The 26009-nt window shown below is 40.9% G+C and overlaps 1 protein-coding gene across 8 annotated transcripts in view; it reads right to left on the bottom strand.

Annotated features, from left to right (window-relative positions):
• The window catches only part of GRIP1 (glutamate receptor interacting protein 1), a 697619-nt gene that overhangs the window by 61732 nt on the left and 609878 nt on the right, over window positions 1–26009 (bottom strand). For all 8 annotated transcript variants that reach the window (XM_060306088.1, XM_060306085.1, XM_030866357.2 and 5 more), the window contains 3 exons: window positions 21253–21333; window positions 8671–8740; window positions 6869–7014 (listed from right to left, as the gene is read on the bottom strand). In XM_060306088.1, coding sequence (XP_060162071.1) covers window positions 6869–7014; window positions 8671–8740; window positions 21253–21333 — 297 coding nt within the window. The remainder of the gene's footprint in view (window positions 1–6868; window positions 7015–8670; window positions 8741–21252; window positions 21334–26009) is intronic.

Raw genomic sequence — 26009 nt, 5'->3', positions numbered from 1 at the left:
TGAAGTGTTGAACCAGAAAAGAAACTTTCTGAGAAGGAAGAATGCAGGGTCACCAGGAAGTTGCAAAGTGAGCCTAAACAGATCTTAATGATATTACAAACAGCTTCTATATCACAACAGAAGGTTTACCACTATTAGCAAAAGAGGTGAAAGGAGCCAGACAATTTGTTTGTTCTGCTCAGCTCTAGTTAAGGAAATTAATGGGATCACGGAACAGATGCAAAATTGCAGCATTACTCATCTGCAATGTTATTTTCAAGCTTTTTTTTTTTTTCCCGGTACGTAGGCCTCTCACCGTCGTGGCCTCTCCCATTGCAGAGCACAGGCTCCGGACGCGCAGGCTCAGCAGCCATGGCTCATGGGCCCAGCCGCTCCGCGGCATGTGGGATCTTCCCGGACCGGGGCACGAACCCGTATGCCCTGCATCGGCAGGCGGACTCTCAACCACTGCGCCACCAGGGAAGCCCGTTTTCAGACTTCTTGAGTGCCGCCTATTTAACAAAATGAACTCTATCTGGCTTGACTCCATAATGGCAGCTGGATTTGGGAGGCTTGGATTTGGGAGGCTTGGATTTGGGAGGCTTGGATTTGGGAGAGGGTCTTTGGAATGCATAAATGTACAGGTCAATCAAAGTTCACTTCAACTAAAAGTGATGGAATTCATTTCACAGAGTATGGCTACATTTCTTGGAGGTGGACAGACCTGAGAAAATGAACCATTTAGAACAATACTCTCTACAACTGCCTTACTGTTGTGCCAGTAAGGCCAACCTTACTGGCCTTACCAAAGTCATGTTCCAAGGAGCTGCTGAGTGTTTAAGAGTAGAATTTGAATTTCCTTATGTAAGTGATCATTTATAAGTCTCCAAATTAGGTTGCCTTGTGACAGTGTTTCTTCAAGTGTAGTTCTGGGATGAGAAATTTTAGCAGTATCTGAGAACTTGTTAGAAATACCAATTCTCAGCTCTATCCCAGACCCGTAGGAATCTGAAACTCTGGAGGAAGAGCCCAGTCACCAGTGTTTTAACAAGCCCTCTGGGTGACTGTGATGCTGACTTGGTTTGAAAATCATTACTACTTTGAGATAAAGCAGAAAAAAGGGAAGAGTACTTTAAAAAAAAAAAATCTATCGGAGTTTCTTCTTGCAGCCAGCCTCTTGCCAAAACAACCCCTATCACTGTTCTTCGCACAGCCAGGATCATTCCTGGTTGCTTCGATGGGGGACTTCTGCTACTTCAACCTAGATTTGAGGGGAAAAAGCTGTTGCAAATGACTTAGCCGGCTTAACACGGATGAAGTGAAAAAAAAAAAAAAGATGAAAGCCCAACTCTTTGAAGGGCAGATGATTTAACTGGTACTAATAAGGCTGTATTTGCATAAGACTCTATTTGAAATTGTGAAAAGGTAATTTGCTTCCGATGGGACAAGTTGCCGCCTGGAAATGTTTCTCAGCGCAGATCAGAGCCGGTGAAGGGAAAATACTGAATTTTTAGTCTCTACAAACATGCTACGTATTAGAAGCGAGGGGCTCTAAATCAAGAGAGAGGCCATTAGCGTCCGTATATTTGACTGGCACAAAGGCAGTGATACAAAGCGGACCCTTAGAAATTATTTGGGACAGATTTGGAAGCTTCCATGTATTTCTTCCCACAATTCCCCCAAATTCTCTCCTTTGCTTCAGGGTTCTTTCTCAGATCTCCAAACCCTCCCCTCTTCAGCTACGTTGGATCTAGATGCAGTCAAGATCTTATTTCAAGCAATAGATCTTACTTGCATCTCTGAAGGCCTGGGGATTAGGTAACAGCCATGGTTCTAGAGGCTTGGACCCAGACAAGCACCGACTGGCTGTACCCGATTTATGTTCCCCTGGTAACGAAAGATGACAGATGTACAAGCTCCTCTAGAGAGAATGGCCACTGAATATGGGGGGTGGGGGTTTTCCTACAATCCCAGGTGTTCCAAAAGATTTGGCCATAGTAAAATAAAGCTAAAATTAATTTTATTTATTTATTTATTTATTTGCGGTACGCAGGCCTCTCACTGCTGTGGCCTCTCCTGTCGCGGAGCACAGGCTCCGGACGCGCAGGCTCAGCGGCCATGGCTCACGGGCCCAGCCGCTCCGTGGCACATGGGATCCTCCCGGACCGGGGCACGAACCCGCGCCCCCTGCATCGGCAGGCGGACTCTCAACCACTGCGCCACCAGGGAAGCCCTAAAATTAATTTTAAAAGCATCCTAATAATGGCTGTTGATAGTCTGCATTCACTGGGCGTTACTTGGTGCCATTCATTGTCGCTGAGTGCTTAAATATCAATATATTGCCTCCTTTGATCCTTAAAACTGCCGCGTTCAGGACGCATTCAATGGACATTGCGGATGAGGGCACTGGTGCCCAGAGAAGTTAATTTTCCGAAGTTTCCCAGCTTGTCAGTTGTGAAGTCAGCCTAGTGTTCTTGGTCATTTTATTTTACTGCTTCCCCCAGCCAGCGCTAGAAACAGAGTTAATGCAGACTCTCTTGAATGCCTCTTCATTATTTCAGTAAGTGACCGCAACCAGTGGTCACAGACCAAATACCCTGGCCTCGTTCCCCTGCTTTTTGTCTTTTAATGGCTCCTCATTGGCTTCTGGGGTAAAGTTCAAATTTTTTAACATAGTTAGAAGGACCATAATGATCTGGCTTCAGTGTATCCATCTATTCACCCACTACTGAGTCCTTACACAAACTTTTTGCTTCAGCTATACTTGCTACTAGGATGTGCTGCTCTCTCTGACTTCCTTTGGCTCATACTTTTCCTCTGGTTAATTTTAACAACACCTCCCAAATACTTCCAAGACCAAGGTTGTTAGAAGCATTTCCTTGAGCTCCCCAGTCTCAAATGGGTGCCTTCCCGTTCTCTTAACGTTTTGTGCACACACCTAGAACATTCATAATACTGTTGATTATTTTCTTCTGTTTCTCCTATAACATGGTGAGTGATTTAAGGGCAGAGATGGTGTGTCCTTTTTAATCTAAGAACTGGCAGTCCCTAGGACCTTCCAGACACTAAATAAATGCTGATGGCGTGACTGAATGAAAAACAAAGACTTTAACAACGTTTGAGAATAGTTCTACCATCTCCTTTAAAGTACAAGGCAGAGCAATAAAATTATTGTAGCTGGAAGACAGGCTTACCTTTTGAAGCAACATCTGTTAAACTCAATTCCAGTATTACTAGCTTAGGAAACCAAGTTATATCAAGTATGGTTATAAACTTTCTGTAACTGATCAGAGAACCAAGGATCGAGAGGAGCAGACACTTAAGGAAAGAACTGGAAGACTCCTGAAGTCTACTGGTACAGAAAGTCCAATATTAGTATAAGCAATATTTTAGGGAGTGACGCATACATACCGAGTATTATCATTCTAAAATACAGAGACAAAGGATGGCAACAATTTAAATCACCAGCTTAATTTCAGATTAAGCAAGGTATCAAACTTCCAAAATCAGTGACTGTTGTCATGAATAATGCTTATTTTCCACTCATTTATATCTTGACCAAGGATCAGAACTAATGTGGGGAAAGGCATGTCAGGATGCAATAATAAAAAAAATAGTTCCCAGTTACTGAATACTGATTGTGCCAGGAAATCTCTCTCTCAACAAGCTACAACAGCTCCCCGAGGTGGGTATTATTTTGTGCACATTACTGAAAATGGTACTGAATCTCAGGCAGGTTAAGTAACTTGCCCAAACTGACACAGCTCAAATGTGGTAGAGCTGGATTTAAAAGTGTGTGCTCTGGGCTTCCCTGGTGGCGCAGTGGTTGAGAGTCCGCCTGCCGATGCAGGGGACACGGGTTCGTGCCCTAGTCCGGGAGGATCCCACATGCCGCGGAGCGGCTGGGCCCATGAGCCATGGCCGCTGGGCCTGCGCGTCCGGAGTCTGTGCTCCGCAGCGGGAGAGGCCACAGCAGTGAGAGGCCCGCGTACCGCAAAAAAAAAAAAAAAAAAAAAAAAGTGTGTTCTCTTTATGTCTACATAGTTGGCCTTGAACTAGTCTATATCCAGGTTTTACATTTTGAATAATCCCTCCCCTTGCTTCGCTCTGAATAAAAAAGGATTCAGTTACTCAAATTATACTTATATTCTCATAGGGGAAGAGGATACAGAAACACTCAAATTCTTCCAAATCGATGATCAGATGATAATTTTCAAATAATGGTCTGTTATAAAAATGTGTCTAAGTGGGTGTATATTTTAATATGACAACTTGAGAAAATCTGGTTTGGGTAAGTATGTCTCTTGCACCTATATTTACAGTCTTATTTTGGGGAGGTGCATGGTTTTCAATGGAAGGATTTAGGATTTTAAAAACTGGACCTCTTAGGGCTTCCCTGGTGGCGCAGTGGTTGAGAGTCCGCCTGCCGATGCAGGGGACACGGGTTCGTGCCCCGGTCCGGGAGGATCCCACGTGCCGCGGAGCGGCTGGGCCCGTGAGCCATGGCCGCTGAGCCTGCGCGTCCGGAGCCTGTGCTCCGCAACGGGAGAGGCCACAACAGTGAGAGGCCCGCGTACCACAAAAAAAAAAAAAAAAAAAAAACTGGACCTCTTAAAATTAGAAAAAAAAAACCCTAACAAGCATGATCATTACCATAGTATTAGGCATAGGGATTGTAGGGGGAAGGGTCTAAAGCGGAAAAATGAGCCAAAGGAAAGAAGCAACTGAAAGTAAGATCTGGCTCTCCAAGCGCTCAGCTGTTGTTTCTGAAACTCCCCCCAGTGTGTCTGCACAGCCTGGCTTTGGAACTGGGAACATCGCCAACCACGAGCACCATACATATTCATCTCTGGCTTGGCTTCTTCACTCTGCAAGGAAGATAGCTGAGATCTGCTTAGTTTGGCCAATCATGCAAAATGGGTTTCTCCACAGGGCTTTGCCTCTTTACTAGGACAGAACCCCGTCTGACGCTGGAGGCTTTATGCTTCTTTTAAAATAAATCCCCCCAAAAAACTGCATGCTTTTTAGGAGAGAAATGCAAGTGTTGGTGTGGAAAATCAGTTGCTTGGGAAATAACTAGTAGAAATCTATGCATATTTTTAAACGTTCATTATAAAGTATACTCGGATATAATCATCTTTACCAGCTGTACTGATGGATGTAACTACCAACTTGTTTTGACTTTGAATAGGAATCATAAACACAAGGCTTGACATGACCATGAACTCTGGATCTAGAGGATTAGATTCCAGGAGATACCAGGACATTGACAACTGCTCATTATTGGTTGGGATGAAACTATATTCAGTAGAAACTCTCTTAATCAATCTCCCTTTAACCAATTTACTGGATTAATTGTGACTCTCCATCCTCTTTGTAAAATATACTGACCAATGCCATTGAATGTTCCAGAATAATAGGTTTCCCTCTGCAGTACCCCGTGTACCTCTGTTCCTGCTACCAATTGAGTCAAAAACTTAAAAGTTTAGAGTCAATTATGATTATTTCCAATCCTGTTTATGCCAGTTGTACTTGTTATTGTAACGACGTAATTTAATGAATCTTACATAACCTATGAAATATGAGTATATTGGATCTATGAAAAAATCAAATGCTTTGGAAAGATTCAGTAAGGGGGATTATTAGGCAAGAAATCAACAGTTAATTACACAGAGGAAAAACTTGAAAACATTGGGGAAATAAAAATCTAGATGGAGTATGCATTCAGATTGCTTTAAATTATTTAAATTCTCACTGCATTAAAGCAAAACAACACACAAAAACCAAACCTGGAAATCATAAACTGTATATTATGGGTATGACTTAGGCAAACAAGTCAAAAGGCTTGTAACTACAATCAGCAGAAAGTGTTGGCTTCACCCATAAGATCGGTACATTTTTAAGTTAAATGTTTATGTTATAGATATATGTTACTTTCTATAAATCCCCACATTAGTTGACTCTTTCAATTCATGAACTTTTTTCAGTTAGCTTGGGTTCTTATCAAAATCAGATAAAAGGGCGTCTGCTGCGGGGCTACTCAGATTGCTGGGTCTTGGCCCACAGCAGCATCATGATGAAGTTTGTTAGAAATGACAGTCTCAGGCCCCACCTAGGGTGAGCGCTCAGGAACTGTGTTTTAACTGAGCTCTTCCGGTGATTCTGAGGCCTTCTCAAGTTTGAGAGGCACCGCTCTCCTGTTTTCGCACATAACTGGAAGCACTAACAATGGATACAGCCCTTTTAGAAAGCAACACGGTACAAGACTCATCCGAAATCATAAAAATTCCCTTTTTATTTTGACTCAGTCACCCTACTTTTAGGAATATTTCCTAAGGAAATAATTCAAAAGAAAAAAAGTTGAATAAAGATATCCACGCATAAAAATATCGGTTATTGTGCCACCTACAGTAATAAAACAACTGGGAGCAATCTAAGTAAGAAGAAAAGAATGGTAAATACATTACGGGCAGTAAATTCAAATGATAGCTATTAAGGGTTTGTAAAATGGTAACATGTTTATAAAGCTAAGGAAAAAAGAGAACACGCACTGTGGTTATAATTACGTAACATAATATCAACTAGAAAATGACCAGTTCTATTGTATTAGGGTGGTATCAGGTGATGATTAAGTTTTCATCTTTAAAGTTATTTTAATGTAGCTATAATGTTTATATAATGAAAATATCTTAATTATACCATTTAAAAGCACCATTATTTAAAATTCATACTACACTCTCAACGCCCAATTTAAAGATCCTCTTAACTACAAAAAACACTGCTGCCATGTCACTAGCCAGCTGTTGTATGTAAAACACCAAGATCTAATATCTTTGGTGACAGACGGGCAGTTAGAGAAATCAGTCTTCACTAAGGAGGTTATCAATACCTGAATTATCTTCATCTTTGCGGATTTTCAGCTTCACCAAGTCTTCACACTGCTGAAGGATCTGAACTGCATCTTCCATGGAACAGTTGTCCAGCCTGATGTTATCTATGGCAAGTAATTTATCCCCAAGTTCCAGGGTTCCCGTTCTGATAGTAAAGGCATAGCAAATGCATGATTAATGATGAGCACTTGACCAGGCCATTTAAGAGGCATTTAGCACAGAGCAGCATTATGGTAGCCTTTAGAAGAAATAAGATTCTTCAACTTTTAAAACTGCATTTTATTGACAAATCCCCTTTCTCCAGTCTTAATTTGGATGGCTGCCGTGACATTAAATTGCAGAGTATTAAAAAATATTTTTCTTCTGCTTTCTTCAATTAGACCAGGACAACCATATAAGCGTCACTCAGGAATTCTAAGGTTTCCAGGAAGGGGGGTAATGGGCCCAGGTTTCCACAGCCCGGGTGTCCTTATGCTTCTCCAGATTGTTGCACCACTTTTGGTCCTTGGCAGTCCAGATACTAGGAGAGGATACAGGGAGTGAGGTGAGTCAAGGTGGGATGGCCTTAGGGGAGGTCTGAGTCCTGGTGTCTCTGCTCTTTCCACCTGCACTGGGGAACTCACTATGGCTGCAGTAGGGAGAAAAGGGGAATTGGATGCTATCTGGAAGGTGGCCATTGAGAGTCTAATACTGGTTACGGACTGCTTCAGGTCTTGAAAGTTTTTAAAGGTCCATCACGAAATGAGAAAAACAATGAGAAGGTATATGTGCGTGCAGGTGCTTCTGTATGTATATGCACACATATCTGTAAGGAAGGTTATGTTTTGGTAAGAACCATCCTTTATGCATTCTGTCTGTGACCGAGATTGCTAATTGCTTCCCAGAATCCATTCTCCCTTCCTTCTTCTGGGTCATCCCCTAAAGATACACACCCCAGACTCTTTCTGCACCACCCCACCTCCCTTCTATGGCTGGAAAATCACAATGACTGGAGAAGCTGGAGAGGACGGCAGAGCTGCTTCTCCAGCCCTGCGTTGCCTGTCTACCTCCCAACTGCTGTATGAGAGACAAACTTCTGTCTTGTTGGATCCACTCCGTTTATGTCTCCTTGTCACAGTATCTGAGCCTATACCTATATACCTAAGTTCATACAATGTCCTTCCTACTTTTTGAGTGTTAAAATATTTCTTTAATGAAATGACTGTGATAACAGATGGGATTTTTTAAGTCCTTAACTGGAAAATAAAAAGAAAGTTAACAGTCTTACATCAATATTCCTAATCACTTAAAAATATTTTTGATCTGTGAAATTGAAAGTTTGAGGCTCCCTGATTTTTGTGGTCTATGAACCAAACAGGATACATAAACACTGTTTAAGGCTCAAGGACCTGGCTTGACTAGGGAGGACATCCTGGCATCTAGCAAAACTCTCCCCTAAGCTATTATCTCCATGTGGGGTGACTCTCATCATTGGGGCCACTTTCAGTTTTTTAGCAGGAAAAATGAAGGATGGAAGATGATCAGTGAAGGAGAGGCTATGTTGGACTCATGAATGACCCTAAAAAACATTTTCATGTGATTGTTGTCTGCACTGGGTGCAGAAATAAACTGACACCGGGGGAGAGCTCTACATAGTCATTGACATTAGGGATGTCAAAAATATAATCGATTAATCGTGATTGCCTGGAAAATATTGAGAATACCATGACCTATTAGCAAGGTTGTCTTGGGTGTGGAAGAGGTCATTTCTGCTGTAATTAAGAAATACCTTGGGATGAATCAGTAAATCCATCTTTCTTACCTGTGTGCCACACTGCCTTTCTTGATATCTGATATGACCAGGGGGTCTCCTGGTTTTCTACTGGATGGTGCTGTAATAATGAAGATAGAATAGTCACATCTTTATATCCACAATTCACCCACTACTGTACAGGTCTCACTGTATAGCAGCCATTAATGCAAGTACAGTTTGTATGCAAAGCAAAGAGAATCAGCAAATGAATTTAAAAATGCACATATTACCCCTTCTTGATATAAAAATGTTTGTGTTAAAGTACTCATAAACTTGAAAACTAAAGCAAAGTTATTTTAAATCTGCAATTGAAGAAAGCAATTGAAAAGCTGCCCATCTGGATTAAATCTATTTCAATCTGTGATTCTCAAGAGACGGAGGTGAAGAGTGAATAGTCCAACAGAAAAGTGTATTAAAAGCAATCAGGGGCTCCCCTTAGTGGTACTTACATGTGATCCCTTCTCCTACCCATTCTTTCACTCCTTACCAGTGAGGAGACACCACTCTTCATGGGATCCTGCCATATTACTCAAGTGTACTGGGTGGGAAAGTGGATGAGAATCACTAATGTAAGTTTTTTTTTTCCCCAGAAGGATATCTTTTACTAGATAGACTGCAAATATTAAAATTTTGCTCACAAATTCATACCTAGAATGCTCTGAAATATTCAGAAATCTGACTGATGCTATTTATTTATACTTATATATATTCATATTTAAACATGTACATGTAACTTTTATTGAGTTTATAGATAAATCTATTATCCTGCACAGGGGTCAGTTTTGGGCTTTATAAATTTTCTTAGGAATATTTCCCTTTGGTGATAATGGAATAATAATAATGAAAAGCCATTAGCAATGAGTCTACTTAGACTTAATCCTCAAAATGAACTATAGTCCATATTTAAGTACAAAAATATCATCTTGACCTAGAAAGTTTACATTTAATTTAGGAGTTCAATAATTAAAATGAACATACCAACATTTATAAACAACAATTTGCCTCCAATAGGAGACGTTTTACCAACCTGAAGCCTGGAGTGATTTCTTTTTAAGGATCATTAAAAGGCGCCTAATGTAAGATTTTATTATAAACAGTCTGATCACCCCATAATAATCACAGAACCATATCATATCCCATAATCCCATTTGAATCCCAGGAAAATGTTTATGCACAAGAACAGATGGTTTAATATCGCAACACATCATTGAAAGAAAAAGCAAACACATATACCAATACCTTACCCACCGAGTTAGTCCACAGTAAATGTTAATGGGACTTCATCCAATCACTATTCTTAGCTTCTAGCAAAGAATGCAAAACATTCTGTTCACTACAATTAATTCATAATTTAAACCTCCACTCAGTGATTTGATATAATTCCACTACAGAAATATAAACATCCAGCGGTTTTACTCATATTACATTTCAGAACGGCAAATCGTTCTGGGCACAGGGCACAAAAACAAAAACTTTGTTATAATCAGCAAATACAACTTTCCTAGCATCTGCCAATAACTTTACACGATATTTTCCCAAGCTTTAGTAACCATCACAGAGCACTCAATGTTTCCCTTGGTTTTTTAAAAAATTCATTTTCCATTGAAATGGACTAAAACAAAACAGTATAGGCAACGAAATACATCAAACCCATCTCTGTCACCCTTCTAACAGAGGAAAATAACACTGTGACCTCTGGACAAACCCACACAGCTTTGCAGAGGGGTGTGAAACTTCTAATGGTCTACAGACATGTATGGTGCCCATTTCATGTTTACTACATTCTTCTCTTTCTCCTTTAATCAAGTCCATACTTGAGGTTTGAAAGGTTCATCAGGGTGGATGCCCACTGGAGTGATGAAGTTGAGCCCAGAAGTTGAGCTCCTGACACTATCACTACCATGCTTACCAGGCACATTAAATGTGGCCATGCCTTTCGGGCTTTGAGGGCTCAGTCATGGTTTGCACACCCTGGCACCATGTTTTATTTTATTTTTCTTTAAAAAAATTTTTAATTGAAGTATAGTTGAGTTACAATGTTATGTTAATTTCTGCTGTACAGCAAAGTGACTCAGTTATACATATATATACGTTCTTTCTTTATATTCTTTTCCATTATGGATTAGCATAGGATATTGAATATAGTTCTCCGTGCTATACAGTAGGAACTTGGGGTTGTTTATCCATTCTATATATAATAGTTTACATCTGCTAACCCCAACTTCCCAATCCATCCCTCCCCCACTCCCCTTCCCCTTGACAACCACAAGTCTGTTCTCTATATCTGAGTCGTTTCTGTTTCATAAATAAGTGCATTTGTGTCATATTTTAGATTCCACACATAAGTGATATTATATGTTATTTGTCTTTCTCTTTCTGACTTACTTCATTTAGTATGATAATCTCTAGGTCCATCCATGTTGCTGCAAATGGCATTATTTCATTCTTTTTTATGGCCGAGTAGTATTTCATTGTATATATGTACCACATCTTCTTTATTCATTCATTTGTCGATGGACATTTAGATTGTTTCCATGTCTTAGCTATTGCGAATAGACCTAGCATCATGTTTTTTTTAGCCTATATTATTTATTTATTAACATCTTTATTGGGGTATAATTGCTTTACAATAGTGTGTTAGTTTCTGCTTTATAACAAAGTGAATCAGCTCTACATATACATATGTTCCCATATCTCCTCCCTCTTGCGTTTCCCTCCCACCCTCCCTATCCCACCCCTCTAGGTGGACACAAAGCACCGAGCTGATCTCCCTGTGCTATGCAGCTGCTTCCCACTAGCTAGCTATTTTACATTTGGTAGTGTATATATTTCCATGCCACTCTCTCACTTTGTCCCAGCTTACCCTTCCCCCTCCCTGTGTCCTCAAGTCCATTCTCTACGTTCATGTCTTTATTCCCGTCCTGCCCCTAGGCTCTTGAGAACCTTTTTTTTTTTTTTAGATTCCATATATATGTGTTGGCATACGGTATTTATTTTTCTCTTTCTGACTTACTTCACTCTGTATGACAGGCTCTAGGTCCATCCACCTCACTACAAATAACTCAATTTCGTTTCTTTTTATGGCTGAGTCATATTCCACTGTATATATGTGCCACATCTTCTTTATCCATTCATCTGTCGATGGACACTTAGGTTAGCACCATGTTTTGAGTCTTCTCTGAGGAAGGTACAAACCAAGCATGCTTTGCTTGACTTGTAGTGCTTTAAAAAATTAGTTGCCAACATTTAAAAAGTAGTAGGTTTCATACAGATGTACAGCTTCTTTTAAAAAGTTAGAGAGGCAATATGGTATAGTGATGAAGAGGCAGCCAGATGCTTGGGTTCCAAATCCTGCCTCTTCCACATATAAGCCGTGTATGCCTGAGCACATAGTGTTCAGACACCTTAGTTTCCTGGTCTGTGAAACGGTGGTAAAGAACAACAGTGCTGATCTCATACAGTTTTTGTTGTAAGGATTGAATTTTTCTATGTAAAGTGACTGAAGCAGTGCGCATACAATACAGTACATAAGTGTTTATTATGATGATTATCCAGCAACATTGGACTCACTTTCCCACTCTCTCCTTCAGATGGAGCCTTCCGTCTCTAATTTGCCACTGTCCTCATTGGAAGGATCTCACTTCCTGACTTGCCTCACCTCCGAGGGCTTTGTGACCCTTTGAGTGAGAATACATTAGCACTCGCTCAGTGCTTTGAATTTGCTTGGAGTTCTCCATTGAACTGTGAAATCCACTGAACTGAAGTTCACAGAGCCATCCATCGAACACATACTCATTGAACACCAACTATGAGCTAGGCACGTCTGCTCTGGGCACTGGCCATGAAATCCTGGAGAAAAGCTGGATAAAAAGGGGAGATGGGGGGACTTCCCTGGTGGTCCAGTGGCTAAGACTCCACACCCCCAATGCAGGGGGCCCGGGTTCGATCCCTGGTCAGGGAACTAGATCCCACATGCCGCAACTAAGAGTTTGCATGCCGCAACTAAAAAAAGAAAAAATCTCGCATGCTGCCTCTTTCTGTTATGAAAGATGAGAAGTCAGTTCTCTTCCGCCTCTACATCACCACCATATTCAGACACAGTTCTTGTTCCCCCATTCTTCCAATACAGTTTTGTCATTTTTTGTAAAATCAATATTTAGCATTTACTTTAGTATGACTGCAAACAGTATTAGAAGACAAGCCATGTTGCATGGCATGATTACCTGCCTTTTCTACAGGATATATTTTCTGTTGTCTTGATGTCTTTGTTGGCTTAATTTTCTTGTGTTTACCATGAATTCAACTCCTCAGATCTGTAATCTCTCAACATGTTATATCATATCAAGAATTCTATTAGAGGTTTCCAACCCATCTGGAACGTTTGCTTTCTAGGGTTACTACCCAGACCTTGGGAATTTCCTTCCCACAGACCCTGGGAACCCAGAGTTTCTTTTCATTCCTGTTAAATTAATTAAAGAAGGAGGCCATTAGACTGAGGTGGCTCTAATGCTGTGGTAGCCCAAGGAAGCCAACCAAAATCTAAGCTTTTACAAGGTTATGAAATCAAAATACTAAGGACAACCAGTCACAAACAGCCAACTAGGCTTTAAGTTACAGCGAGTTAAATAATTTCCTTTCTTTGCCTCTGCTCTTCTTATATCTGTCTCTCCCCAGACTCCTGTTGGGGGAGCATTCCTAACGACTTCTGGTTTGGTGCTGCCAGATGTGAATCCATTTTTTTGCTCAAATAAACTCTTAAAATGTTTAATATGCCACAGTTTACCTTTTAACACTCTCTCTTGCATCCTTCCTGGCTTTACTCTCTTTTGGTGGTTGGTACACGTTCTCTGACAGCTTCCCGAGGCAGAGTGCATGCGAGGAGAGTATTCTGAATTCTTGCATAGTTGTCTTTCTTTTACTTCCACCTTTGCTAGATGGAGAATTCTAGGCTGGAAATTTCTTTTCCCTCAGAATTTTGAAGGCACTCTTCCATTGGTTTCTAGACTCCAGAACTGCTATTTGTTGAGAAGCCTGACGCCATTCTGATTACTCGGTTATTATTTGTGTTCTGATACACTGTGTGAAAACTGCCCACCCCCACTGGAAGCCTGTAGGATTGTCTTTTTCTCCCAGTTTTCAAATCTCATGATGACGTGCCTTGGTGTGGGTCTGTTTTCATCCACAGCTCATGGACCCATACATCTGGAAACTTATATCCATCAATTCTAGGAAATTTATGAAAATATATCCTTGATGCTTTTCTCTCCTCTTTCTTTTTGTAACGTCTATTATTTGGATATTGTGTTATTTGGATTCGTATAATTTTCCTATTTAGTCTAGATTCTTCATTTATTTATTTGTTGTTTTGTCCTAATTTCTAGAAATCTTCCTCAACATTTTTTCCAGTATTTCTGTCGAACTCCTTCATTTCTGCCATATTCTTACTTTTCAGGAGCTCTTTGTTCCCCACTGGAGGCTACTGTGTAATAGTATTCAGGGCCTCCCACCCAGGGATACAAATGATGTTAATGATCTTTTTTTTTTTCTTTTTAAAGTTTTCTTCTTCCTGCATGTGCTGTTTCTGTTTTTTTCTTTGTTTTTGGTGATAGTCTTGCATCTTAGATTCTTTCCTCCAAGTGCCTGTGTTTTTCTTAGCTGTCTGTTCACATCAAAGATGGCTCTCCAAAGTAGCTGTTTGAAAGCTTGGTGCCCGTGAGTGGGGCTCCTGGATTACGGTCGTCACTGTATAGTTCAGGCCAGACTGCTTCTGTATAGTTCAGTGCCAGATGGCACTGATTCTTCCTCCAGCTCGGAGGGGATTAAGCCTGGATACCTGGCTTCTTTGAGCTTCTGTGAAAAGACCAGCAGCCTCCTCATTCAGTGTCTCACTGAATCTCTGCTTTCAGAGCTGGACTGGTACACTCAGCTGTGCCCTCCCAATCCAGAGACCCTCCCTTTCACGTTTTCCAGAGGATAAAACTAGGCTCTGCCAGGAAGGGGAGGGGTGCTTGGTGGTTCTGAGTTGGGGAAGGCATCTGAGGGACTCATTCATTCTTAACAGACTTTCAACCAATCCCCCTGTGTTCGTACTCTCCCATCACTTTTTTTTTTTTTTTTTTTTTGGCGGTACGCGGGCCTCTCACTGTTGTGGCCTCTCCCGTTGCGGAGCACAGGCTCCAGACGCGCAGACTCAGCAGCCATGGCTCACGGGCCCAACCGCTCCGCGGCATGTGGGACCTTCCCGGACCTGGGCACGAACCCGTGTCCTCTGCATCGGCGGGCGGACTCTCAACCACTGTGCCACCAGGGAAGCCCTCTCCCATCACTCTTGCTTCCAGAAGTTCCTGATTCCACCTCTCTGACTTGCTGGGAGTTTAGGATGCACATCAGGCTGTCAGCTTTCCACTCTGCTTCTTTAAATTAATCTTTCTCCATCTTCTTTGCCACTTCCAAATTTGGTTGTTGTTATCTATTTTTCTTTTCCTCTTCTCCTTATGAGTTTCTGCCTCCTGAAAAATCTTATACTGTCATTTTAAAATGGGGGTTTGGGGTAGGAGCAGGGCTAAAGGCGTGTTTTCAAGCTAGCATCTTTTGACTCACGAAGCTTTAAAAATCACTGGTCGTCTGTCACTGTCAGAAACTGGTTCTCACAGTGAATTTGGATTCTTTTCTTCTCTAACAGTTGTTGGAAGAGGTAGAAAATGACAGTCCCTATCTTTTGTTTAAAACACTTTTTCTGTATCTGAAGACGGGTGAAATCTTCTGCAGTGTGAAGCTAATTAAACGTGAATCATTCCAAGAACATTCTGTAATGTCTAGCCGTTCATGGAACTTACTCTGCTAGTCAAGGTACTTTGCTCAAAGGGCCTGATAAACTGTCCAAACTACACTGGAGAAGCACACACACACACACACACACACACACACACACACACATATATATATACTACCTGCAAGTAAAACTGGTTATTTGATTTGAAATGGACCAGTGAGTAGAGTTTTTATTGCAAAGTTGGCAAAAAACCATGAACACATTTCTCTTCTAAATACGTTTAAGACTTAAGGCGAAAATGACAGATTTGTTGTTCTTGTTATAAAGGATGCTTTATGATTTTACAAAAAATAAAGCAGGCCTTTGTTCCTGAAGTCAATTCAGTCACAACTAAAAAGGAAAGCCAATAAATTAACTGCACTCACAAAATGCTGTCTCTTGCTTTTCTAATATAGGATCTGGGAAGATTCATCAATCAGATGGTGACAGGGATGAGTGTTAACACGAACACAGCCAGTGTTAAGTCAGACAGAAAGGGTTTGAATCCCTGCACGGCCTTTTATTAGCTCTGGGTCTTTGGGCAGCTTATCCAGCTGTGTAAAATGGGCACAGATGTTATAGGGCCACTTTCAGGATTAAATGAGAAAACACATATAAACTGCTTAGTGCCATGCACGGTACAAAGTAGATAAAACTCCCTTGTAATAAAACCTCCAAAGAAAACTTCGATACCAAAAGATCTTTACGGACAACTACACGTTGCAGAGACAAGCACAGTTCTCTGACTTGAAAGGCAGGTGAGCTGCATTGGAGGGTATGGGCTCTGGTTTCTGACTGGCTGAGGTGTCAGAGCTTCAGGATGCTGCTTCTTGTCCCAAACTGCATCCTTCTGCTAGGCTGTTCTACTTTATTTGCTATAATAAATTACTCCATATCATAGCAATAAAATCTATAAAAGTAATGCCTGATGCTAATGTGCTATGAATGTCTCATCAGGAACTTATGAAAATTAGTCTAAAACTGCTCACCACATCCAAAATCAGAGGGACTCATTTCTCAGTCAATTAGGTATGAAGAGTGAGTCTTAAGCCAAGCGTGAAGGCTCTGATGGTACGCTTCCCGAGGTGGAGGCCTATTTCTCACTACTCAGAGCTTTCACAAGATGAAGATACAGAAAGAGGACTTTGTATAAAGATAGTGAGATCATTAGAGAAATGCAAATCAAAACTGCAATGAGATATCATCTCACACTGGTCAGAATGGCCATCATCAAAAAATCTACAAACAATAAATGCTGGAGGGGGTGTGGAGAAAAGGGAACACTCTTGCACTGCTGGTGGGAATGTAAATTGGTACACCCACTATGGAGAACAGTATGGAGGTTCCTTAAAAAACTACAAATAGAACTACCATATGACCCAGCAATCCCACTACTGGGCATATACCCTGAGAAAACCATAATTCAAAAAGAGTCATGTACCAAAATGTTCATTGCAGCTCTATTTACAATAGTCCGGAGATGGAAACAACCTAAGTGCCCATCATAGGACGAATGGATAAAGAAGATGTGGCACATATATACAATGGAATATTACTCAGCCATAAAAAGAAACGAAATTGAGCTATTTGTAATGAGGTGGATAGACCTAGAGTCTGTCAAACAGAGTGAAGTAAGTCAGAAAGAGAGAGACAAATACTGTATGTTAACACATATATATGGAATTTAAGGGGAAAAAATGTCATGAAAAACCTAGGGGTGAAACAGGAATAAAGACACAGACTTACTCGAGAATGGACTTGAGGCTATGGGGAGGGGGAAGGGTAAACGGTGACAAAGCGAGAGAGAGGCATGGACATGTATACACTACCAAACGTAAAACAGATAGCTAGTGGGAAGCAGCCACATAGCACAGGGAGATCAGCTCGGTGCTTTGTGACCAGTTAGAGGGGTGGGATAGGGAGGGTGGGAGGGAGGGAGACACAAGAGGGAAGAGATATGGGAACATATGTATAACTGATTCACTTTGTTATAAAGCAGAAACTAACACACCATTGTAAAGCAATTATACTCCAATAAAGATGTACAAAAAAAAAAAGATAGAAACATTCATAAACCCCTGTAGTGCCTCAGTTTCCCTAACAGTACCTGTGTGTGTATGAGTGAGAAGAGGGTCCTTTGATTTCCTACTTAGGTAGGATAATTACGATTGGCACTAAATTTTGTGGGGTAGAGCCTTGCTTAAAATATTTCATGAGGCTCTATGTGGAAAATAAATATCGATCATTATAATAATTAACATTCATTACGGTTCACAAGGTGTTCTGGGCACCTTACATACACTAACTCATCTAATTTTCTCAACAATGCTACAAAGAAGGTAATGAGCACGCCATTTTATAGACAAGGAAACTCAGTACAGAGAGGTCAAGAGAGTTGGGAAGTGGGGCAGTCTGGGCTCTGAGTCCTTGCTCTTCATCATTTTCCAAGTTCATGCTTCTTCAGTTCATGCAATAGACTTTGCACAAGCATCTATATTCCTCATCGCCCTCAGAGGCTCATTTCCTGGAGGGCACGCTGGTTAGAAGAACATTGTTTACAGACTCCTCATCCACTCCTTCAACAAAGACAGGGATTAAACAAGCATCTTGTATGTGCCAGGAACTGTGCTAGACCTCAGGAATCTACTATTTTGTAACAATGAAAATGGATTCTGTTTTTTTTTTTTTTTCTTTAGCAAATTCTGCTTTCTCAACCGGCAAAATATGAGTATTTTCCACGAGGAGACACAAACTCAGGATGGTGAGGATTAGTTGTGTAAATGGAGCTGGAGCTCTAGAAGGACTGACAGGCATGTTTGATGAGCTTACGTATCATTTCTCCATCCGGGTATGGCACAAAACTTTTAGCTTCCATGAAAAGCTTTACTTTACAGCTGGCTAAAATTCAAGCAGTTTTGTGGGGTTTGGGGATAGTTTCCATGATTGGTATTAAAATCAGTTTTAGTACATATGTAACATCATCATAAAGCATAATTTTATATGATTCTTTATGTGAATAAAATATTTTGCAGTTGTGTATAATGGCCACACTTGAAACAAACTGAACATATAAATACTGACTTTGAAAAAGGAATCTATCACAGGATTAGTTTTTAAAGGGATACTCTCCTTTATAGTTAAATTACATTTTTATGTATATTAATCTTTAAGAATAAATCTATTGCGAGTTGCCATTTGATCCTGCAATCCCACTCCTGAGCATATATCTGGACAAAGCTATAATTCACAAAGATACATGCACCCCTAGGTTCATAGCAGCACTATTTACAATAACCAAGGTGTGGAAACAACCTAAATGTCCATGGACTGATGAATGGATAAAGAAGATATGGTGTGTATATATATATATATATATATATATATATATATATATATATATACACACATACAATGGAATATTACTCAGCCATAAAAAAGAATGAAATAATGCCATTTGCAGCTATGTACATGGACAGACCTAGAGATGATCATACTAAGTGCAGTAAGTCAGAAAGAGAAAGACACATACCATATGATATCGCTTATATGTGGAATCTAAAATATGACACAAATGAACTTATCTATGAAACAGAAAGAGACTCACAGACATAGAGAACAGACTTGTGGTTGCCAAGGGGGAGGGGAATGGGGAAGGGAAGGATTGGGAGTTTGGGATTAGCAGATGCAAACTATTATCTATAGAATGGATAAACAAGTAGGTCCTACTGTATAGCACAGGCAACTATATTCAATATCCTGTGATAAACCATAATGGAAAATAAAATAAATAAAACTGCTTTTCAAATAAAAAAGAATAAATCTATTGCATTAAAAAAAACCATCCTCTTAAGTAAAATTTGAGAGTAAAATTACAGTGTGGCAAACTGTGTGGTAAGAGAAGCTTCCGAGGAATAGGGGTCTTCTGTAGATGCACCAGTAGTAAGCATTTCTAAGGACTCAAAACTTAGTATTGGGCCATGGCACTCAGAGTGTCTTTACTGAATGGAGGCAGGAGGAAGAAAGAATGGGGTGGAAGCAGGGTCTCTGCGTGCAGCCAGCAAGCAGGCTCTACACTGTGCAACTCCAAGAGGTACCCCGTTCACGGCCAATTCTGATGGAATAAATGAATGGAATGGAATAGACAGGATAAATGAGAGCAGGGTTAAAGTTACATGCGGGTTGCAGAAGCCACGTAGAGCCCCAAATACTTTTAGAATAGTAAGTTCTGATGAGCTCTCCCTTAATCTCAGCAAGCACAGCTGGTGACAGAACAGTGGCATACCATCTTTGCCTCGTAATGAACAAACCGAAAGGGGAAGCGACCCAGTTAAAGGCGTAAATGACTGTAGTAGCAACTAGAATAGGTCTGGAGTCTCCAAAGTCCCATTTCATCTTTCTACTTACTCTACAGAGGAACGTCAGATCCATCAGTCTTACTTTTCTCCCAGCACTGGGGGTTGGGGGAGATACAGGCTCTCATACACATGGCTTCTTGTTCTTTTTTTTTTTGCAGTACGCAGGCCTCTCATTGCTGTGGCCTCTCCCGTTGCGGCGCACAGGCTCTGGACGCATTGGCTCAGCAGCCATGGCTCACGGGCCTAGCCGCTCCGTGGCATGTGGGATCCTCCTGGACCGGGGCACGAACCCGTGTCCCCTGCATCAGCAGGCGGACTCTCAACCACTGAGCCACCAGGGAAGCCCTGGCTTCTTGTTCTTAACATTTATTCCATATTGTAGTACCACTATTTTTGGTGTTACATTAGATATATGTGATTTATTGGTTATTAATAAAACTTCATCTTCGATGTTAAATGTATATTGTCAAAGTTGAATTGAACAGCTCCCATTTCATACACCCACTTGAGAACTCTTGGTTTTTGCCTTAGCCACTGATGTAAATGCTATCCGACAGAGTGTAGTGAGGCACCTTTACGTAGCCTCATCACTCTCTGGAAGGGACCACACCTTGGTCACAGATGTCGCTTCTAGGTCTCCTTTGGTCTTCATGCATTAATCATTTGCTTCATTTTCTTGAAGCATTTATGGATGAACTTAGTTTATGGATATTAAAAGCATAGAGACCTCAATTTCCATTCTACAAATTTCCACTGGGGCTCAAATTTTCAAAGCTGTTTTACCAAAGCAGTTATAAATCTAGAGCCTGAGGAAAAGAGGGAATTAAACACATTTATATGTCCTCCTTTTCTTTTTGGCTTGGTTACCCAGGCACCTTGTACCATGGAGGAATTCAGGAAGTTACTAAAGAAAAAGACATTATTTCATTCTTGCAAAATGAATTATAGATGCATAGTGGACAGATGGGAAGATAGTCTCAATAGATTATTGTGAAAACTTAATCTATAGTATGTTAAAATGTAGAGAACCTCTATTCCTTCATATGCCATCTAATTATTCATGGGGGGTGTGTGAGACGTATTTATTGAGGACTTACTCATTATTTGCCAGGGATTATACTAGCTATATAAATATGTTATTTTATTTAATACTCTGAATAACCTACAAAATGAGGATATTTTGCAGATACGCTTATTTCCATTTTATAGGTGAAGAAACCTGAGACTGAAGAGAGTTACAGTAACTTGCTCCATTCACACAGCTATTCAGTGCTGGAGGGTAACCGGCTCCACATTTTTGTACCATTAGGTAGAAACTTGGCAATGAAACTTAAAACATTTGCCATGCCTGTAAACCATTTGAGAATACACTTTTCTAATGTCTTCCTAAAACTCTGCATTTTAAAAGATATCACTTGTACTTACAACTTATGGTTATTCCAAGTTCCACACTGTGTTTCTTAGGGAGCTTTACATGAAATGTTCCACTACTCGGGATGACAGACTCTGTAATTTCAAAACAAAAAAGAATGTGTTTAGAGAAGACTAGGAAGACTGGAGCACCAATCAATGAAAATGCATCAGGAATACTTGTATCATCGTCATCATCTGTAGTTAAAGCTGTAGGAATTGACATCAAATCCTGATAAACTAAGCTCCTTGTGAAAAACAGACGTCCTACCCACAGGCCACAGCGCATAATTCACAGCAACAGTCGAGTTCCACGTTTTTAAAGTGTGATTCAGACAGCATCTCCATCAAATGTACCTAGGATGCAAGTTAAAAAGATAGATTCCCGAATCATCCCAGATCTGCGGAATCCGAATCTCTGAAGACAAGGCCTAGAAATCTGCATTTTAAACATATTCTCCAGGTGATTCTTAGGTATACTAAAGTTGAAGAACCAAAAGTAGTTATATTCTTTTCTCCCCCAGCCATATTGTTTGCAGAGTTTATTATTCAGCAGTGTTTTCTTTTTTTCATTCATAGCTGGGGGAGATCGATTTCGGAAAAGATTTCAGTTAGCTGTGACGGTTGTTGATTTGCAGGAGGAGAGGTGTGCCTGAATTTGTAAGGTAAACGTGGAAAAGTACACTTAAAGATGTAGAAGCAGCAGTGATAGTCAAAATATCTCACAACCAGAATGGTCCTGACCACAACCAACGAGACTGAGTGCTGAGCAGAGTTGGAACAAAGGGACCCAGGAGGTCCCACTGCACCAAGGATGACCCTCTAGTTTCTGGATCACGGGGACGTTTCAGGGAGGAGCACGAGGGCAGGGGTCACTGGAACAGAGTGAAGTTGGGCTCAAATGTTGGCCAACCAGTAGAGAAGTAAGCTAATGTAGGAACAGAGAGGGAAGCGGTGTGTACTGCTCGACTCTCAACCTTGGATAGATCTACTGTGATGTTACCAGGGCGTGACTAGTATCTGAGAAAGAAAGAATTGCTACATATTCTTAAATATATTCTTAAAATTCCTCTAACAGTCTGGGAGGCCTTCAATTGGAGACAAGGTTAAAATGGAAATATCCTCTTAAGAGATAACATCTATTCACACTAAGTAGCTAATGACTATAATCCTTTCTTGAAGGTTTTAGAAAGGGGTGGGAAGGGTTGGCAAGAAACAAAGGAAACATTAGCATAAGGGGAGGCTTGTGGGATGTCGGAATGAAACCACTTTTTCTGCTTCATTTTGCGCCAAGCTAGCTCCCAAACCGCCACAAAGAATTAACTACAGCTGCTGTGATGTGGGTAGAACTATGCGGTCCTCAGGACCCTAATCCAATTTGTTAATCACATTTTTAACATGTTTTGAGTCTCTGCAAAGCAGAGGTGAAAGGTGGGGTGGCCTCATGGAAGCAGAGTACTTCCTTCCTTCATCTGTCTTAACCTGCTCTTCCTGGCCTTTTCTACTTGCCCATGAAGAATTTAGGCAGTAAACCTTTTGTAAGACCAGAACCTGGGCTTCCCTGGTGGCGCAGTGGTTGAGAGTCCGCCTACTGATGCAGGGGACACGGGTTCGTGCCCCGGTCCCGGAAGATCCCACATGCCGCGGAGCGGCTGGGCCCGTGAGCCATGGCTGCTGAGCCTGCGCGTCCGGAGCCTGTGCTCCGCAACGGGAGAGGCCACAACAGTGAGAGGCCCGCGTACCGCAAAAAAAAAAAAAAAAAAAAAGTAATAATAATAATAAGACCAGAACCTGATCTTCCAACTCAGAGTAACTGCCATAGACAAACAGGAGCACACAGTAAAATTTTGATTTTCCTGGGCCCTCCAGGCTTCTAGAAAGTCATCTGTAAAGAAGGTTCCCCAAACTGCCCTGGTAAGTTTCAGCCGGGGCTGCTGGGTAAAGGCAAGTCTGCCCCCCTCTGGCTTCTTCCTTCTTCCCAGTTCTTTCCTCATTTCGCTGGGGCGTGAGGGAATCTGTCGCCTTCTCCCACTTCCTCCCTCTCTTCTTAATTCTCCTGTCCTGTCAGGTGTGGCCCCTTGAGTGTCACAGATGTTGTCCTCAACTAAGACTAATCTAAGATGTGCCAGGAAGTAACAACATATATTTATTTGTTTATTTATTCATGAAGAATTTGTATCCTTCCCATTTCCCAATCAGAACTTGAGATAGATAAAATTAGTTATTTCCCCCAGTAGATTTCAAAAAGACTGGCTAATTTTAATATATTGGGGCAGAAAAAGAGAAATGAAGTTAAGTAATAACCACCTCAGTATGCTTTACTTCCTTACTTCAGGTGCTCCAAGTATCACAAATATTTACTTCTAAAAGATCTCTCAAATCCTTCCTTTCATCTCTTCTCTGAATCTTTGTGAAGGCTAATTACTACCTGCTTCCCACCACCAAAAGAGAAAGTTTAGGAATTTGGAATTAGCATGCAGACTGGGGGCAGACAGGGTATTTGGAAGAGGCTAGTTTGGCCCATCTGCACCAATAGCCAGGCTGCAGAGAGAAGGCAGAAAGAAACAAGTGTACTTGAGGAGACAGTGTGAGGTCTTGGAGAGAGCCAGTGGTTAGCCTTGACAGCCCCTGGGTCTAGCTCTTCCAGGGGCTGCCTATTCCCTGTCCTCAAAGGCTGTGCAACACCAGTGTGCTTCCAGGAAATGCCTCTCCTGTCTAAATTAGCTTGAGTGCATTTCTGTGGCTTGCAACTAAATAGCTTTGCTATTTAGAGAACTCATTTCATGTATGTCTGTTTTAGTGTTATCCGTTTTACGAAAACGTTCTCTGTGAAAGGGGAGGGGAGCATAATGTATGTATATGTGTATCCACGTATGTATATGACATCTTGCCCAAGATGCTATACAAGTGAGTCTTTGATTCATAAGGGGCTGGAAAACACAGATCTAAAATAGTTACTATAGAAACATTTTGCTTTACATTTAAAAAAAAAATTATTTGTTATTTTTGGCTGTGTTGGGTCTTCTTTGCTACATGTGGGCTTTCTCTAGTTGCGGCGAGCCGGGCTACTCTTCGTTGCAGTGCGCAGGCTTCTCATTGCAGTGGCTTCTCTTGTTGCGGAGCACAGGCTCTAGGCGCACAGGCTTGTGGCACACAAGCTCAGTAGTTGTGGCTCGCAGGCTCTAGAGTGCAGGCTCGGTAGTTGTGGCGCACGGGCTTAGTTGCTCTGCGGCACGTGGGATCTTCCCTGACCAGGGCTCGAACCCATGTCCCCTGCATTGGCAGGCGGATTCTTAACCACTGTGCCACCAGGGAAGCCCTTGCTTTACATTTTTAATGTAGGGAATCTTGACCAAGATTAACATTGTTAATGACACTGAAGGAGACATTATCACTTCCTGGAAAACAGTAATAGATCACTTTTGACTACATAAGATTTGAAATATTTATAATGAATAAATATCAACATATGAATCTCTTTGATCAAGCTGTGGCTTTATTTTAATCTTAAATGTCAACATGATTTATTTTCTATCTGGTGATTTCCCCCCCCCCATACAATTACTTGGTTGTTAAAGCCAAGGCACATTTAATTTGGGGTTTCTTAAGGAAATAATAATAAAGAGGAAAAAGATCCAATATTTGGAGAAACATCAGGTTTAGAGTAAGTAAACAGAACATTTATTTTCTTAGACTCCCCTGTGATTATTTTGTGCTTCCCTGGTTTTGCTTTATCTTTGTTAATACTGTAATTAAAAACACATTTGGGTAAACAAAGTCCTCTTTCTTTCCAACTGGTCTGCTTTTTCTGCCCAAAGCATTCATTGTTAGCACAGTAAGATAACCACCACATCACAATTCATCAACCTGGACACCCTTGTGAGATTTGAAAAAATTAAGGAAGTATAACGGGGGCAAATGTTAATGTTTAACTCCCACTCACACAGAGAAAAACACTGGGGATTCTAGTAATGATGGCAAACAACATTTGATAGGATTTTTCACGGAGGCTTCTTGCCAGGACAAAGCTGTATTTTTTCCAACAAAGTAACTTCAGCATTAAAGTAGAAACTTTAAGCATTCATGATATTGTACACTGGTATTTAAAAGACAGTATTGAAAAAGGCAGAATGTAAACTGTGCATATGTTATGATTATAGCTTTACAAAATTATATGTATGGTAAAGGACTTTGGTAAAGAAATATAAAAAAATAAACTTTTGTTTATTAGAATGATGGGGTTATAAGTAACTTCAGCATAAGAAAAATCCCTTTAACATTACTACAATTTGTTTGGACAGTGGTACCCATGTAAAAAGAGATAGATTTAGGCAAAAGTGTACTCACTGTCAAGCTTTTTAACCACTGTCTGTGTCACTTAGAATGTTTATAAAATAGAGATAGGTAATCTCTAAGATCCAATAGTTTGAGAATCAGTGTCTGGGTATAATATATTTCTGAGGAAGAACTGGAAATGAATGGTGGTTCATATCCAGACAATTAGGAGTGATACACATAAAATAAAAATGCACGTATAGCACAAGTAAATACTTAGGAGACACTGCTATGGAGAAGGTCAATCGTGCTGGCCATTCCACTACCGGGATGTAGTGAGTAGATGCTCCTCGAGATCCTACAGTGCACAGGAGAGACACCTCCCCTCAACAAACAATGTCAGTAGGGCAGACGCTCAGAAATCCTGCTGTTTCACGCTGGGAACCCTAATATCGTCTTGAAGAGGGAGTGTAATACGATATGGAAAAGACAGGTGC

The sequence above is a fragment of the Globicephala melas genome, chromosome 10 (genome assembly GCF_963455315.2).
Source record: "Globicephala melas chromosome 10, mGloMel1.2, whole genome shotgun sequence".
NCBI lineage: Eukaryota > Metazoa > Chordata > Mammalia > Artiodactyla > Delphinidae > Globicephala > Globicephala melas.
The sequence above is the reverse complement of the archived record's forward strand: the minus strand, read 5'-3'. Positions and strand labels throughout refer to the sequence as shown.